At 45.3% G+C, this 12504-nt stretch overlaps 1 protein-coding gene across 1 annotated transcript in view; it reads left to right on the forward strand.

Moving 5' to 3' along the window:
* Window positions 1–12504, forward strand: part of DENND5B (DENN domain containing 5B) — a 151184-nt gene that overhangs the window by 81137 nt on the left and 57543 nt on the right. Inside the window, exon 4 of the mRNA XM_040972237.1 lies at window positions 11493–11680. Coding sequence (XP_040828171.1) covers window positions 11493–11680 — 188 coding nt within the window. The remainder of the gene's footprint in view (window positions 1–11492; window positions 11681–12504) is intronic.

Genomic DNA, 12504 nt, shown 5'->3' on the forward strand with positions numbered 1-12504 from the left:
CCCGGGAGACTCCAGTTTACATTTTCTTTTTTTTTTTTTGTACTCTGCCATCCCACATTTTAAATTTCTCCAATACTGGGGAAAAAAAGAGTAAACTTGGGCTCGGGAGCTTTAGTGTCAGGAATCCATCTAGGTGACTTTGTTTCATTCCCGTAAATATCCATTTATAAAAAGATGTATTCATTTGAAAAGGCTGAATGACAGAGAAAGAGTTACAGAGAAGGAGAGATCTTCCGTCCACTGATTCACTGCCCCACCTGCCTGTCCGCAGAAGCCAGGGCTGAAACGGAATCCAGGAACTCCACCAAGTGTCCCGTGCAGGTGGCAGAGGGCAAGTCCTTGAGCTGCTGTCTACTGTCTTAGCAGGTGGATTAGCAGGAAGCTGGGTCAGGAGGGGAGCAACTGGGATTTAAGCCAGCACTCCCATGTGGCGTGCCCACATCATAAGCACTGGGACTGCGCTGCCATCCAGACACCTGATACTCATTTTATTCACCTCATTTAAGGGTTTCTAACCTGCTGAGACACGGCCTTGATCATAATCCACTACATCTCCTTATTCTGACCTGAGGTTTTTGTTATTACCTGGTGCCCACCAAAGGGAGCCTCTTGACCTGGGTAATGGGCATATTCCAGGGCTGAGGTGTTTGGGTGTCACGAAGCTAGTCCCCTGTGGCACAGGAAGCTTTATCTGGGGCACTCCACAGAGCATTTAAGGGGAAGTTGGGCAGTCCCCCTACCCAGCATAAACACACTAAAGTGGCTTTGATCCAGTCAGTGGACCTGGCCCTTTCCTCACGAACAGCCGTCTGTGTGTCTGGATCACGCACAGCTGCCTGTGAATATGCCGTGGGTGAGTTGTGCACGCTGTGTCCGCCGAGCACATGGGTGAGCTGTGCACGCTGTGTCCGCCGAGCACATTCCACTCTGCAGCATTTGAAGCCAGATCCTGCCCCCAGCCTTATCTCCCTAAAGAGGTTTCTTGAGGAATCAGATGGTGCTGATCCGCACAGTGCTCCAGCTTCATTCATAGTCCCGTGGCTTCAGCCATGTCTTGCTTTTGCCCTTTGTGTGAGCAGAGGTCTTGGGGATTGCTAACAATTTTCCCTTTGGGAGAGTTTTTGAGATTGTTGGTCCAGCCCACGCCAACAGCAATACGAGCTTGGTCCATTACTGAGGCTTGGCCCAGCACTGTCTTAAAGTCGTTTTGGTTATTAGAGATGGCAGCAACTGAGGAATTTTGTACTTATCTTTTTTCTCACTTGCTTGCCTTTCCTTAAGGAACCAGTGAACCAGCTCCCCAGAGTTGGGAGCCGCCTGTAAATTCCACTGTGAACTTGACAACACAGCTGCAGCTCCGGGCCACAGACGACCACATAGGCTCCCGGGTGTGCATGGCCTAGGAGCATCCTAGTGGCAGCCTTGGTGGGGGAGGGCACAGGCTTACGGTGCACACCTGCTTCCCGCCACCTCCGTGTGCTCACCAGCCTGGGAAAGCTGACATTTCTTTTTCTCTCTCTCTCTCTGTCTCTCTCTCTCTCTTTTTAATTTTTAAAATAAACCTTCCTATCTGCATTAAAGGTCTGTAATGGTGTTTTACTACGGGCAGTAGAAGGGCTCCTCTGGTGAGATGCAGTCATCCCACAGTGGTTCAGAACAGCTCAGGTCATCTCACCTCTGCTGCTCAGCTTGTAGCTGTGGCTGTTTCTTCTGGAATTAGCTTTTTCAATCTTGTGTTTCCACTAGGAATATTTTCTTAAACTTTCAATGTATTCGCATGAAGCCTTGATCAGTGTATTTCCTGAATCTGCTGTTTCTGTGATTTTCTTTCCCTTTCCATCCCTAATATTTATTTTTGCCTTTTCTTCTTTTTCCTTGGTTAGTTTCCCCTGAAATGTGCTCACTTTATTCTCTGAAGAACCAATTTTTACCTTTGTTAGCACTTTTTTGTAAGTTTGTTCTCTGCTTTGTTACTTTCTGGTTTTGCTTTTACTGTTTTCTTCTTTGTACCACTTCCTTTGCACTCATTGAGCCTTCTCTTTATTCTTTCAAATCTTCAGCATTTGAGTCTTGTTTTAGCTGTATCCTAGTGTCTTACTCTCTGGTGTTTTCATTAGTATTGATTCCTAAAACATTTTTATTTTGGTCACTTGTTTTTCTCTCTCTTTCGGAGGTGGGGGAACAAGGTAGAACTTATTTTAAACTGAATGGATTTTCTTTTCTCGTTGCAGTTTTTTTCATTCCGTTAGCTTAGATGTTATATACTTTTTCTTTATGGGAATTTTTTAGCTTTTTAATGCGAAAGCAGGTTTCCAAATAGTCACACACTTTAAAATACAGATACTGTAAAATACTTTTATATATTTTTTTTACTCCCGTGGTTGCCTCATTGTTAAGGTTGTTAGGATTCTAATGGTCTCTTAACTTACAAAAATGTTTTGGGGAGTTTGTGTGTGTGCATATACATGGTGATGTGTGTGTGTGTGTGTGTGTGTGTGTGTGTGTGTGTGTGTGTGTGTATGTGTGTTTAAGAGAGGATGACAGACAGAGCGACACAGAGTTTTCCCTAGCGGATTCTCTCATCAGATGTCCCCACATGATGTTAGGCATCCAGGTGCCTGAGCCATCCCTGCTTCCACCCAGGTGTACATTAGCCAGGACTTCCACCCACATTCTCCAGTATGGGATGCCCATGACCCATCCCATGAGCAGTTAAGTGGCATCTTAACTGCTCTACCAGACACCTGCCCCCAAATGGTTGAAGAATGTCCTATTGTGTGATATAGTCAAACATAAATCTTTTAGTGTCCCAAACTTTTATTTCCTTTCACATGCCTTAGATGTTTTAATTTCTGAACACACATTTACTGGCCAGTTCCCATGTGGCAGAGTCCGTAACCGATACTACAGAGTGAACTGTCTAGGAGATAGTGGCATGCCTGAGATGAGACACACAAATACGTAATAGGATTGTAGTGTAGTTAGGATGGAAATAAAGATGGGATACTGTGCACGACTGAGGCAGGGTCTCCAAGGGCAGGCTTTCCACAAAGGCAGTCACTGGAGGAGGAGTGAAGCTTGGCAAGACAGCCAAGGAGAAGGTGCTTGTGAGACACGTCCCACTCAGTACGTGGACTGCAAGCAGGTGTTCGCGCGTGCATGAGGCATTGATGTGAAGTGAGACAGCAGGAGTCTCACGATGCAGAGCCTTCTGTGCTGTCCCAAGGCTTGTGCCGCATGGTCTTAGCTTCCTATATACTTGATCGCTTTGAGTACCAATGAAAAGCATTTCCTATAATATTTACGTTTACTCCCTGCACCCATTTGGGAGACCAGAGTGGAGATCCTGGCTCCTGGCTTCAGCTTGGTCCAGGTCCAGCCATTTTAACCATTTAGGGAGTGACCCAGCAGATGGAAGAACTCTCTCTCCTCAGCTTTCTCTGTCATTCTGCTTTTCAGATAAATAAATATGTATATTTATTTATATATATAAAAGATTTAAAAGATATATATCTTTTATTTATATATATAAAAGATTTTATTTACTTTTACTGGAAATACAGAATACAGAGAGGAGAGACAGAAAGATATTCCGTCTGCCAGCATACTCCCCAAGTGGTCACAATGGCTGGAGCTGAGCCAGTTTGCAACCAGAAGCAAAGAGCCAGGAACTTCCTCTGGGTCTCCCACATGGGTACAGGGTCCCAAGGCTTTGGGCCGTCCTCCACTGCTTTCCCAGACCACAAGCAGGGAGCTGGATGGGAAGTGGAGTGGCCAGCACATGAATCGATGCCCTAAAGGGATAGGGATCCTGGTGTGTGCAAGGCAAGGATTTAGCCACTGAGCCATCGTGCCAGGCCCAGATGTCTTTAAAAACACATTTAATATGGAAGTTTAAAAAGTATTATATATTGATTTAGTTTTAAAAATTGTATTTTTTTCTCCTATATAACTTGGATATTTTAAGATTGGCATTTCAGCTAATCTTGAAGAGAATGCAGAACTTGAAAGAATAGGTATAGGACATGAGACGGGTGGAGTAGAGTGAGTCACTGTCTAATACAAGCAGAGGAAATGTATTGCTTATTTCACTCTCACAGTGGTATTGTTCTTGGTTAAAACAAAACATAGCTCAAAGCACTAGTTACCATTACTTAAAAGTCTTGTGTTTCTAGGAAATTAAACCTACCAGAAATGAGTAAAAAAGCCAGACCAGTTGCTTAAAATCCTGTGCTTTCAACCTTGGTCCCACCCAGAGACAGAGAAGCCCAGAGTAATTTAAACCCAGGCATATAGTATGAAATATCCTTGAGCTATAATGGGAGAGTAACTATAGAAACTACCACTAAGGAATACCCAAGGAAGGACAGATTTGGGAGGGGGCCAGCTGTGTTCCCATGCTGAGGTTCAGATCTGCAGGAAGAAACATTGGTTGCAAGGTGTTGAGATGATTAACTGGTACCTGCAGCCAGAGCTGACCTCCAGGCACCCAGCAGGCAACAACTGCATGGCTCAGGTAAGCTGAGGCTGGAGAGCCGGTCCTCCTGAGTCGGACACGCTGTGGGTGTGAGCTCTGCATGTGCCAGCTCTGTGCTGAGAGCGCCGTGGAAACATTGGCCCTGCTCACTGGGCCAGTGAATGTCCTGCTGGATGTCCTTGCAGATCCTGTTAACAGACGGTACAACTGGGGGAACTAGCACAGCTTTGCTCCCTGGAATCCAAAGCCCCTTCCTCTTGCAGTGTCTCCCCAGTGCCCTCTACTGGCAGAGTCTAACCTAGTGCTCCCTATGGAAAAAACAAAACAAAAAGCACCGTGGCTTCCCTTTGTTACCACAACTTGCACAGGCCTTATTTGGAGCTGAGAGGCACTAAGCAGGTAACTGGCATGAGATTTGACTGCTGGGGAGGAAATGAAAAGGTTGACCTGATGTCTCAGTCCTGACTTGATACACATAGTCAGGCCTGCCTCCCTGTTACTGCAAACTGGTCAGATGCTTCCAGGTAGGCCAGATTGTCTCCTGTGGGATGCAGGCAGCCTCCCAGAGCTTCAAGCCACAGAAAACCAGGCCTACCCCTGCTAACTTCGCAGCTGCTGCCGCCTTGCTCAGCACAGCTTTCTGCACCCCGAACTCTGCCCTCCCTGTACTTCAGGGGTGTCAGGCCTGAAGTGGTCACTTTCTGGTAACATCCAGTGCAAGCAAGTCTCCATTTCCCTAGGCTCACCCCACCATCACCCATCCACAGTGCACATCACACAACAGGTTCTCTTCCGGAACAAGAATTCACATACCCCGCCCCCCACCTTGTTTCAAGCACTGGAGTGTTTCTGGGGTTTCCATGGGAGGGCATCGGCAGTCAGTGTGAGTCAACAGCATTTCCCAGGACAGCGTGTATCTTCTCCATTCTGAAGTAGGAAAAAAACAATTTTTGAAAACCTAAATTTTGGCCTTAGGGTTTTGTGTGTGTGTCTATAGACAAATTGTTACACTTTTTAATAATTGAGTTTTAAAAACAAACTGAATTGGCAACATTAACCTTTTAATAAAGTGATCATCTTAGAAAAATCTTCTTTAACAGTACCAAAAACTCTTAATAATGATTTATTTAGGGCCCAGCGTGATAGCATAGCAGTTAAAAGTCCTCGCCTTGAACACGCTAGGATCCCATATGGGCGCCGGTTCTAGTCCCAGCAGCTCCACTTCCCATCCAGCTCCCTGCTTGTGGCCTGGGAAAGCAGTTGAGGACAGCCCCAAAGCCTTGGGACCCTGCACATACATAGGAGACCTGGAAAAAGTTGCTGGATCCTGGCTTCGGATCGGCTCAGCACCGGCCGTTGCGCTCACTTGGGCAGTGAATCATCGGACGGAAGATCTTCCTCTCTGTCTCTCCTCCTCTCTGTATATCTGACTTTGTGTTAAAAAAATAATAATAAATCTTTTGAAGTGATAACTTTTTTTTAAAAAAGATTTATTTTTATTATTATTTTTTCTTCCGGGTCTCCCATGCGGGTTCAGGGTCCCAAGGCTTTGGGCTGTCCTCGACTGCTTTCCCGGGCCACAGGCAGGGAGCTGGAAGGGAAGCGGGGCTGCCGGGATAGAACCGGCGCCCATATGGGATCCCGGGCGTTCAAGGCAAGGACCTTAACCACTTGCGCCACCGGGCCTGGCCCAGAAGTGATAACTTTTAAAAGGTTAGCAAATACGGACACATATAGTCAGTCTGGTTATTTCTGTAATAGCTCACATACGTGGTTATACTGTACATTGTTAATATGGCCAAATGATAAAATGGCTGTTTTTCTTTGGCTCAGACTCTAGGAATGACTTAGGGACACACCTTTCTGATGGCACAGGACTTGGTTGTTTTCATCCTCTCGTCACTTCCAGAAAGCCATGGAAATTTCTGAGAGCCCTTTTCTGTCCTAAAGGGTCTTAGGAGACCTAAATTGTATTTCACTGTCATGATACTTAGCGTTTTAATATGCAGTGGAAGAAATGTTAATATTTTTGTTTCTAAATGCTGTCCTGTTCCCTGTAAGGTGTGCTTAGACGTGGCCAAGTGCGTCATGCAGTAACAGTTCACATGCTGAACAGTGACCTTGATTGGTACATGTATGTTTGGGCTTTGTTTACAATGGGCCTGCACAAACACTTGATTAGCTCTGAACATGAGAATCCTAAGCAGTGTGGAAAGTTTTTGTTTGCGTTTTGAGAAGAATTTCTTGTCTGAATAGTTAAACCATTTTATCTTATAGAATGAGTGGTCCTTTAATCTTACGCAGGCAAAACGTAAGCAGGTAACTTTACATAATGGATATCAGCAAAATCATATATCCTTATAATACTAATTCACTCATTTCTTTAAAAAAAATTCTTGAGCATTTATTATATGCTAGATATAAGGCTACAAAAGCAAAAAGTAGCCCAATCCTCGAATGGAACGGAGGCCGTAGGAGTGAGTGCCTGATTCCACCGTGAAGGTCTTCCTTGAGATGCCTTCATTGCATCCCGGAATGGGGATGTTGAGGTCTGAGGTCGAGCCTTGCTTCAGATTGCAACTTCCTCCCACACAGCCACTGGGAGGTATGCCTGCAGGTGCTGGTTCAAGGACTGAGCCCTCTCTAGCCCCACTAAACACCCAGCCTGAGTTTCTGGCTCCTGGCCTCAGCCGCTCCAGGCATTTGGAGAATGATCTAGCAAACAGAATCTTGTCTCTATATGTGTCACTCTGCCTTTCACATTAAAAGGTAAGTAAATAGAAAATGTACTTCTATTTCATATTTATAAAAAGTAAACAATATAAAAATGTATTTAAAAACAGAGGAATGGCCACAGAATTGAATTTAAGGACTTTTTCTGATTTTGATCTTTTTATACTCACAAGCCTTGTTTGTACTCCTGATTTGTTGTTGTTGTTGTTGTTGTTCTGTGTCAATAAGAGGAGAAAAAATATTACATTTAGAAGCATCAGTAAATCTGTGTCAGCACTGGCTGTGGACTAAGCCCTGTGTTTTGTGGGCACAGTGAGGTAAAAGCAGATGTCACTGTGCCCTTGGGGAGTGCCCGCGTAAGAGACCAACCATGAGCAGATGCCCATTGGGGCCCTGTGCTGTGTAGAACAGTAGTTAGCTTTGACCTGAGCACTGCTCCTGAACCTGGGGCAGCCAGACCGCAGATGCCGCCTCCCCCCACCCATCTGCCAGAGGCCAGCAGAGCCGTAGCTGCCTCATCCTCTTTCACCACCTCCCATCGCCTTCACAGAGGACCAGCTGTCTCAGCCAGGCTTCTCCTGGGCACCTCTGCTGATCCTGGGGTGTGTGTGATTGCCTCTGTGTGTGCACACGTCCACGCCAGGTCATTGGGTCAGCTGACCCCTCCCTTTAGAACACCTGGTGCTTGTTTCAGAAGTATTCCTATAAATAAGGATTTGCCTAAAATTTGAGTCTTCATGAATCAAATAAGGAAAATATTGACATCACTTGGGTTATGGATAGTAAATGACTTATTAAAATTACAACGTGGGTCAGTTTCTGTTCTGCCTTTGGCCCAGTCCAACTGTTTGCATTTGAGGAGTGAACCCAAGATGGAAAATCTTTTCTATTGCTCTTACTCTCCCACTCTCTCTTGCTGTCTCTCTCTTTCAGTTACTCTGCTTTTTGAATGAAAATAAATCCTGAAAAAAACAAAATAAAAACTAGGGCTGCTGCAGTGATGCCACAAATGGCTCCTCCACTTGCAGTGCCAGCATCCCATATGAGCACTGGTTCGTATCCTTGCTGCTCCACTTCCAATCCAGCTCCATGCTTGTGGCCTTGGAAAGTAGCAGCGGATGACCCAAGTCCTTAGGACCCTGTAACCATGAGGGAGACCTGAAGAATCTGCTGGTTTTGAATCAGCTTGTCTGCTCTGGCTGTTGTGGTGTTCTGGGGAATCAGCAGATGAAAGATTTCTCTCTCTCTCTCTCTGTGGCTGTCCTTTCTCTCTCTCGCGCGCGCTCTCTCCCTCTCTCCCTCTCTCTCTCTCTCTCCCTCTCCCCCCCCTCTCTATATATATATGTCTTTCAGATAAAAATAAATCTTTTTTTTTTAAGTATAAAATAAGAAACGGAAGCCGGCATTGTAGCATAGCAGGTAAGGCCAGCTCCTGCAGTGCCAGCATCCCATGTGTTTTGGTTCCTGTCCCAGCTGCTCTGCTTCCAATCTAGCCCCCTGCTGATGGCCTGTGGAGGATGGCCCAAGTGCTTGGGCCTCTGCTTCCACATAGGAGCTCCAGAAGAAGCTCCTGGCACTGGTTTCAGCCATGGCCAACTTGAACTGATATACTCATCTGTGGACTGAACCAGCACATGAAAGATCTCTGGGGTGTGTATGTGTGTCTCCCTCCTTTCTTGCTTGTCGCCCTCTCTAACCCTGACTTCCAAATCTAACAAATAAATCTTTACAAAATGAAATGAAAATATAATATGACAGTAAACTTTCTTTTTAAAGATTTATTTATTTATTGGAAAGTCAGATACATAGAGAGGAGGAGAGACAGAGAGGAAGATCTTCTGTCCGATGATTCACTCCCCAAGTGAGCGCAACGGCCGGTGCTATGCCGATCTGAAGCCAGGATCCAGGAACTTCTTCCGGGTCTCCCAAGCGGGTGCAGGGTCCCAAAGCTTTGGGCCGTCCTCGACTGCTTTCCCAGGCCACAAGCAGGGAGCTGGATGGGAAGTGGAGCTGCCGGGACACAAACCGGAGCTAGCCCATATGGAATCTCGGTACATTCAAGGTGAGGACTTTAGCTGCTAGGCCACGCCACCGGGCCCAACAGTAAACTTTTTAAAGCAAAATATGTTGCGTTACCCACAAATGACCTTTGAGTTGTTGTGGACTTTCCTGGCCCTTCTTCACAAAACTCCCCCGAAAGTCTTCCCCTTGATTTACTGTGTTTGTGCACAGTGTTTTCTGAAGAGAATTATCAATGACTCCACATCACTTTTCTTCCATTCTCAAATAAAAAAAACAAAATCTGGAAACTATGCCTTGTTTTTTGTAGCTTATTCATCAGCAAAACTAGACCTCAACTGAAATGACCGTGTTCTCCGGTTTTTCTGCCCTACTGGGTCACCCGTATGAATTTCTGTAGAAATAGTGATATAGCTGACAGCAAGGAACTGCCCTTGAGTGCTCAGATATATGATATATAAACCATATTGCCCCTTTAAATGTAATTTTTAATGTGAATTGTGAAATATTTGCCTATAAGAGTTTAAATAGTGATTGTAGACATACGCAAGTGTAGAACAACCGAGGCAGAATGCTTAAGAACACTTTAGTGTTATGGACAATTTTTAATTTCAGTGACTTAGCTAATGTAAATAAAATACAGCAACAGCGACAGTGAAACCCAATTGTAATTCCCTCATAGCTCTCTTTGTTCCTTAACAGGACATTGTGTAGTCAGGGCTGAATATGAATACAAATGATTGTGCCCTTCTGTTGATCTCTTGTGCCCGCAAAATGACAACTAAAATAAACATGCCAGCTGGAACACCTACATCCTATATGGAGAGTGCCTGGCTTCGAGGCCCAGCTGCACTCTCAGTTTCAGCTTCCTGCCAGTGCAGGGAAACAGCAGTGATGGCCCAAGGACTTGGGTCCTGCTACCCATGTGGGAGACCCAAATTGAGTTCCCAGCTCTTGGCCTGCCCCACACCAGCTGTGCAGACATTTGAGGACTTAAATCCACAGATTCTCTCTCTCTTTGAATTTCAAATGAGTAAAATTCTAAAAAATAAAGAAAGATGATCAACCAACGCTATAGCCATGATCATATATGCAAAAGCAAAGCCTGTCCTTTCCAGTGTGGGTTTACAAGAAGGGCAGCGAGAAGAGGGCGGTTGTGCCATCAGCGAAGAGGTGACCTGAGAGTACACCATTAACTTCCACATTGGCATACATGAAAGGGTTTTGAAGAAGCTGGCCCCGCTGGCACTCAGAGATCTAGATTTTCCTTGAAAGAGATGGGGGAGCCTGGCATGGTAGCCTAGTAGCTAAAGTCCTCACCTTGGATGCAACAGGATCCCGTATGGATGCCGGTTCATATCCCAGTTGCTCTGCCTCTCTTCCAGCTCCCTCCTTGTGGCCTGGGAAAGCAGTTGAAGACAGCCCAAAGCCTTGGGATCCTGCACCTGCATGGGAGACCTGGAAGAGGCTCCTATATCCTGGCTTCAGATAGGTTCAGCTCTGACCATTGTGGCCGCTTGGGGAGTGAACCAGTGGATAGAAGATCTTTATCTGTCTCTCCTTCTCTCTAAATCTGACTTTCCAAAAAAAATAAATAAATCTTAAAATAAAGAGAAAGAGTTATGGAAATTCCAGATATGTTCATTGATGCAGGTTCAACAAAGCTTTCTGGGCCAAAGGTGTATGAATATCCTGCTTGCATCTGGGTGAGACTGTGCAGAAAATGTGAGAATTTAATGTAAGAGATTCACCAGCCAAGTGCACCTGGGTCACCTGTGTACCTGTTACCCCTTTCAGAAATCTGCAGTCAGTGTACATGAGAAATAACTGATTAAAGTTGCAAAGCTTCAGGGGAAAAAAAAAAAGAATAAAGAATAAAGAGCTGCCCGAGTTGGGAATTGTGTTAAGTGCACGTGTGGACAGCGTGATCAGCACAGCGCCGTGTTCACTTCCAGTGGGCCAAGTGCCAAAGCAGTTTTGTTTTATTCTTGATTCTTGTATGCTTTCAGGGAATGAGAATTCGTACTAGTGATTTTAAAAAGCAAAAAAAAATATAACGTTTCCTACCTACTCACACTGTTTGAAGACTGTAAAGCAAAGCTTTAATTGTGGTGGACTAGAACTGAGTCAGTTTTGTGTAATCAGGAAGAAATGTTTATTTTTAATGCAGAATTTTTTTTTTCTGCGCCAACAGGCATTTTCAAGTAAACTGCAATGATCGTATTTTTACTTGGGTTCTTCCCCTGTTTTCTCTTCTGTGCAGATTACCAACGCCTCATGACGGTGGCCGAAGGCATCACCACGCTTCTGTTCCCGTTTCAGTGGCAGCACGTGTATGTGCCCATCCTGCCCGCCTCTTTGCTGCATTTCCTTGATGCCCCTGTCCCTTATCTGATGGGCCTTCAGTCGAAAGAAGGAACTGACCGTTCTAAACTAGAACTGCCTCAAGAGGTAAACTTGGCATGAGCAGTGAAGCTGCAAAGCATTGGCTGTTTGTTGGTACAGGTGAAGGCCTATTCCGTTAGGTAGCGTCATCTTTGTCTCTTTGACTTTGCTCAGTCTCCCAAAAACGGTGAGAGAGAACTTGTGCTGTGAAGTGCACAGTCCTGACGGTTACTGCCGTGACGTCGTTAACAAAGTGTGGCTCAGAAGAGGGCAGTTGTGCAATTAGGAAGCCCGCATTCCACATCGAAGTGCCCAGGTTATTCCCAGCGCCAGCTCCTGACACTGTCTTCCCACTGGAGCAGACTCTTTGAGGCAGAAGCGATGTCTTAGATGGTAGATTGAGCTCCTAGCTGTGGTCCTCTCGCCCACCCCCGCTATGAGGACATTTTGAGGAGTGCAGGAGCACATGGCCATTCTCTCTGACTCTCCAGTCAAGGGCTTGAGGGGCTAGGGAAGATGGCAACCGCAGCAGGACAGTAACTGATTTTCTTTTCTTTTTTCTTTTTATTTTTTTTATTTTTAAGTAAGGCCACCCCATTGGCTGGCAACTTTACCGTCCCTCTCTCTCTCTCTCTCTAAGATTTATTAATTTGTTTGATTCAATTTTACACAGAAAAAAGACAGAGACAAATTTTCCCTCTGTAGTTCACTCCGCAAATGGCTACAGTGACCAAGACCGGGCCAGGCTAAAGCCAAACGTCTGGAGCTTCTTCTGGGTTTTTCTGGTGGGGTGCAGGGAAACCAAGCGTTCCTAATTTTACCTCTTTTTTCCCCCCTGAATTTATTTGTTTTTTGTTTTAATCTCATATCTTACTGGTTCAAAAAAAATA

This window comes from Ochotona curzoniae, unplaced genomic scaffold, assembly GCF_017591425.1.
Source record: "Ochotona curzoniae isolate NIBS_2020 unplaced genomic scaffold, NIBS_Ocur_1.0 contig_2235, whole genome shotgun sequence".
NCBI lineage: Eukaryota > Metazoa > Chordata > Mammalia > Lagomorpha > Ochotonidae > Ochotona > Ochotona curzoniae.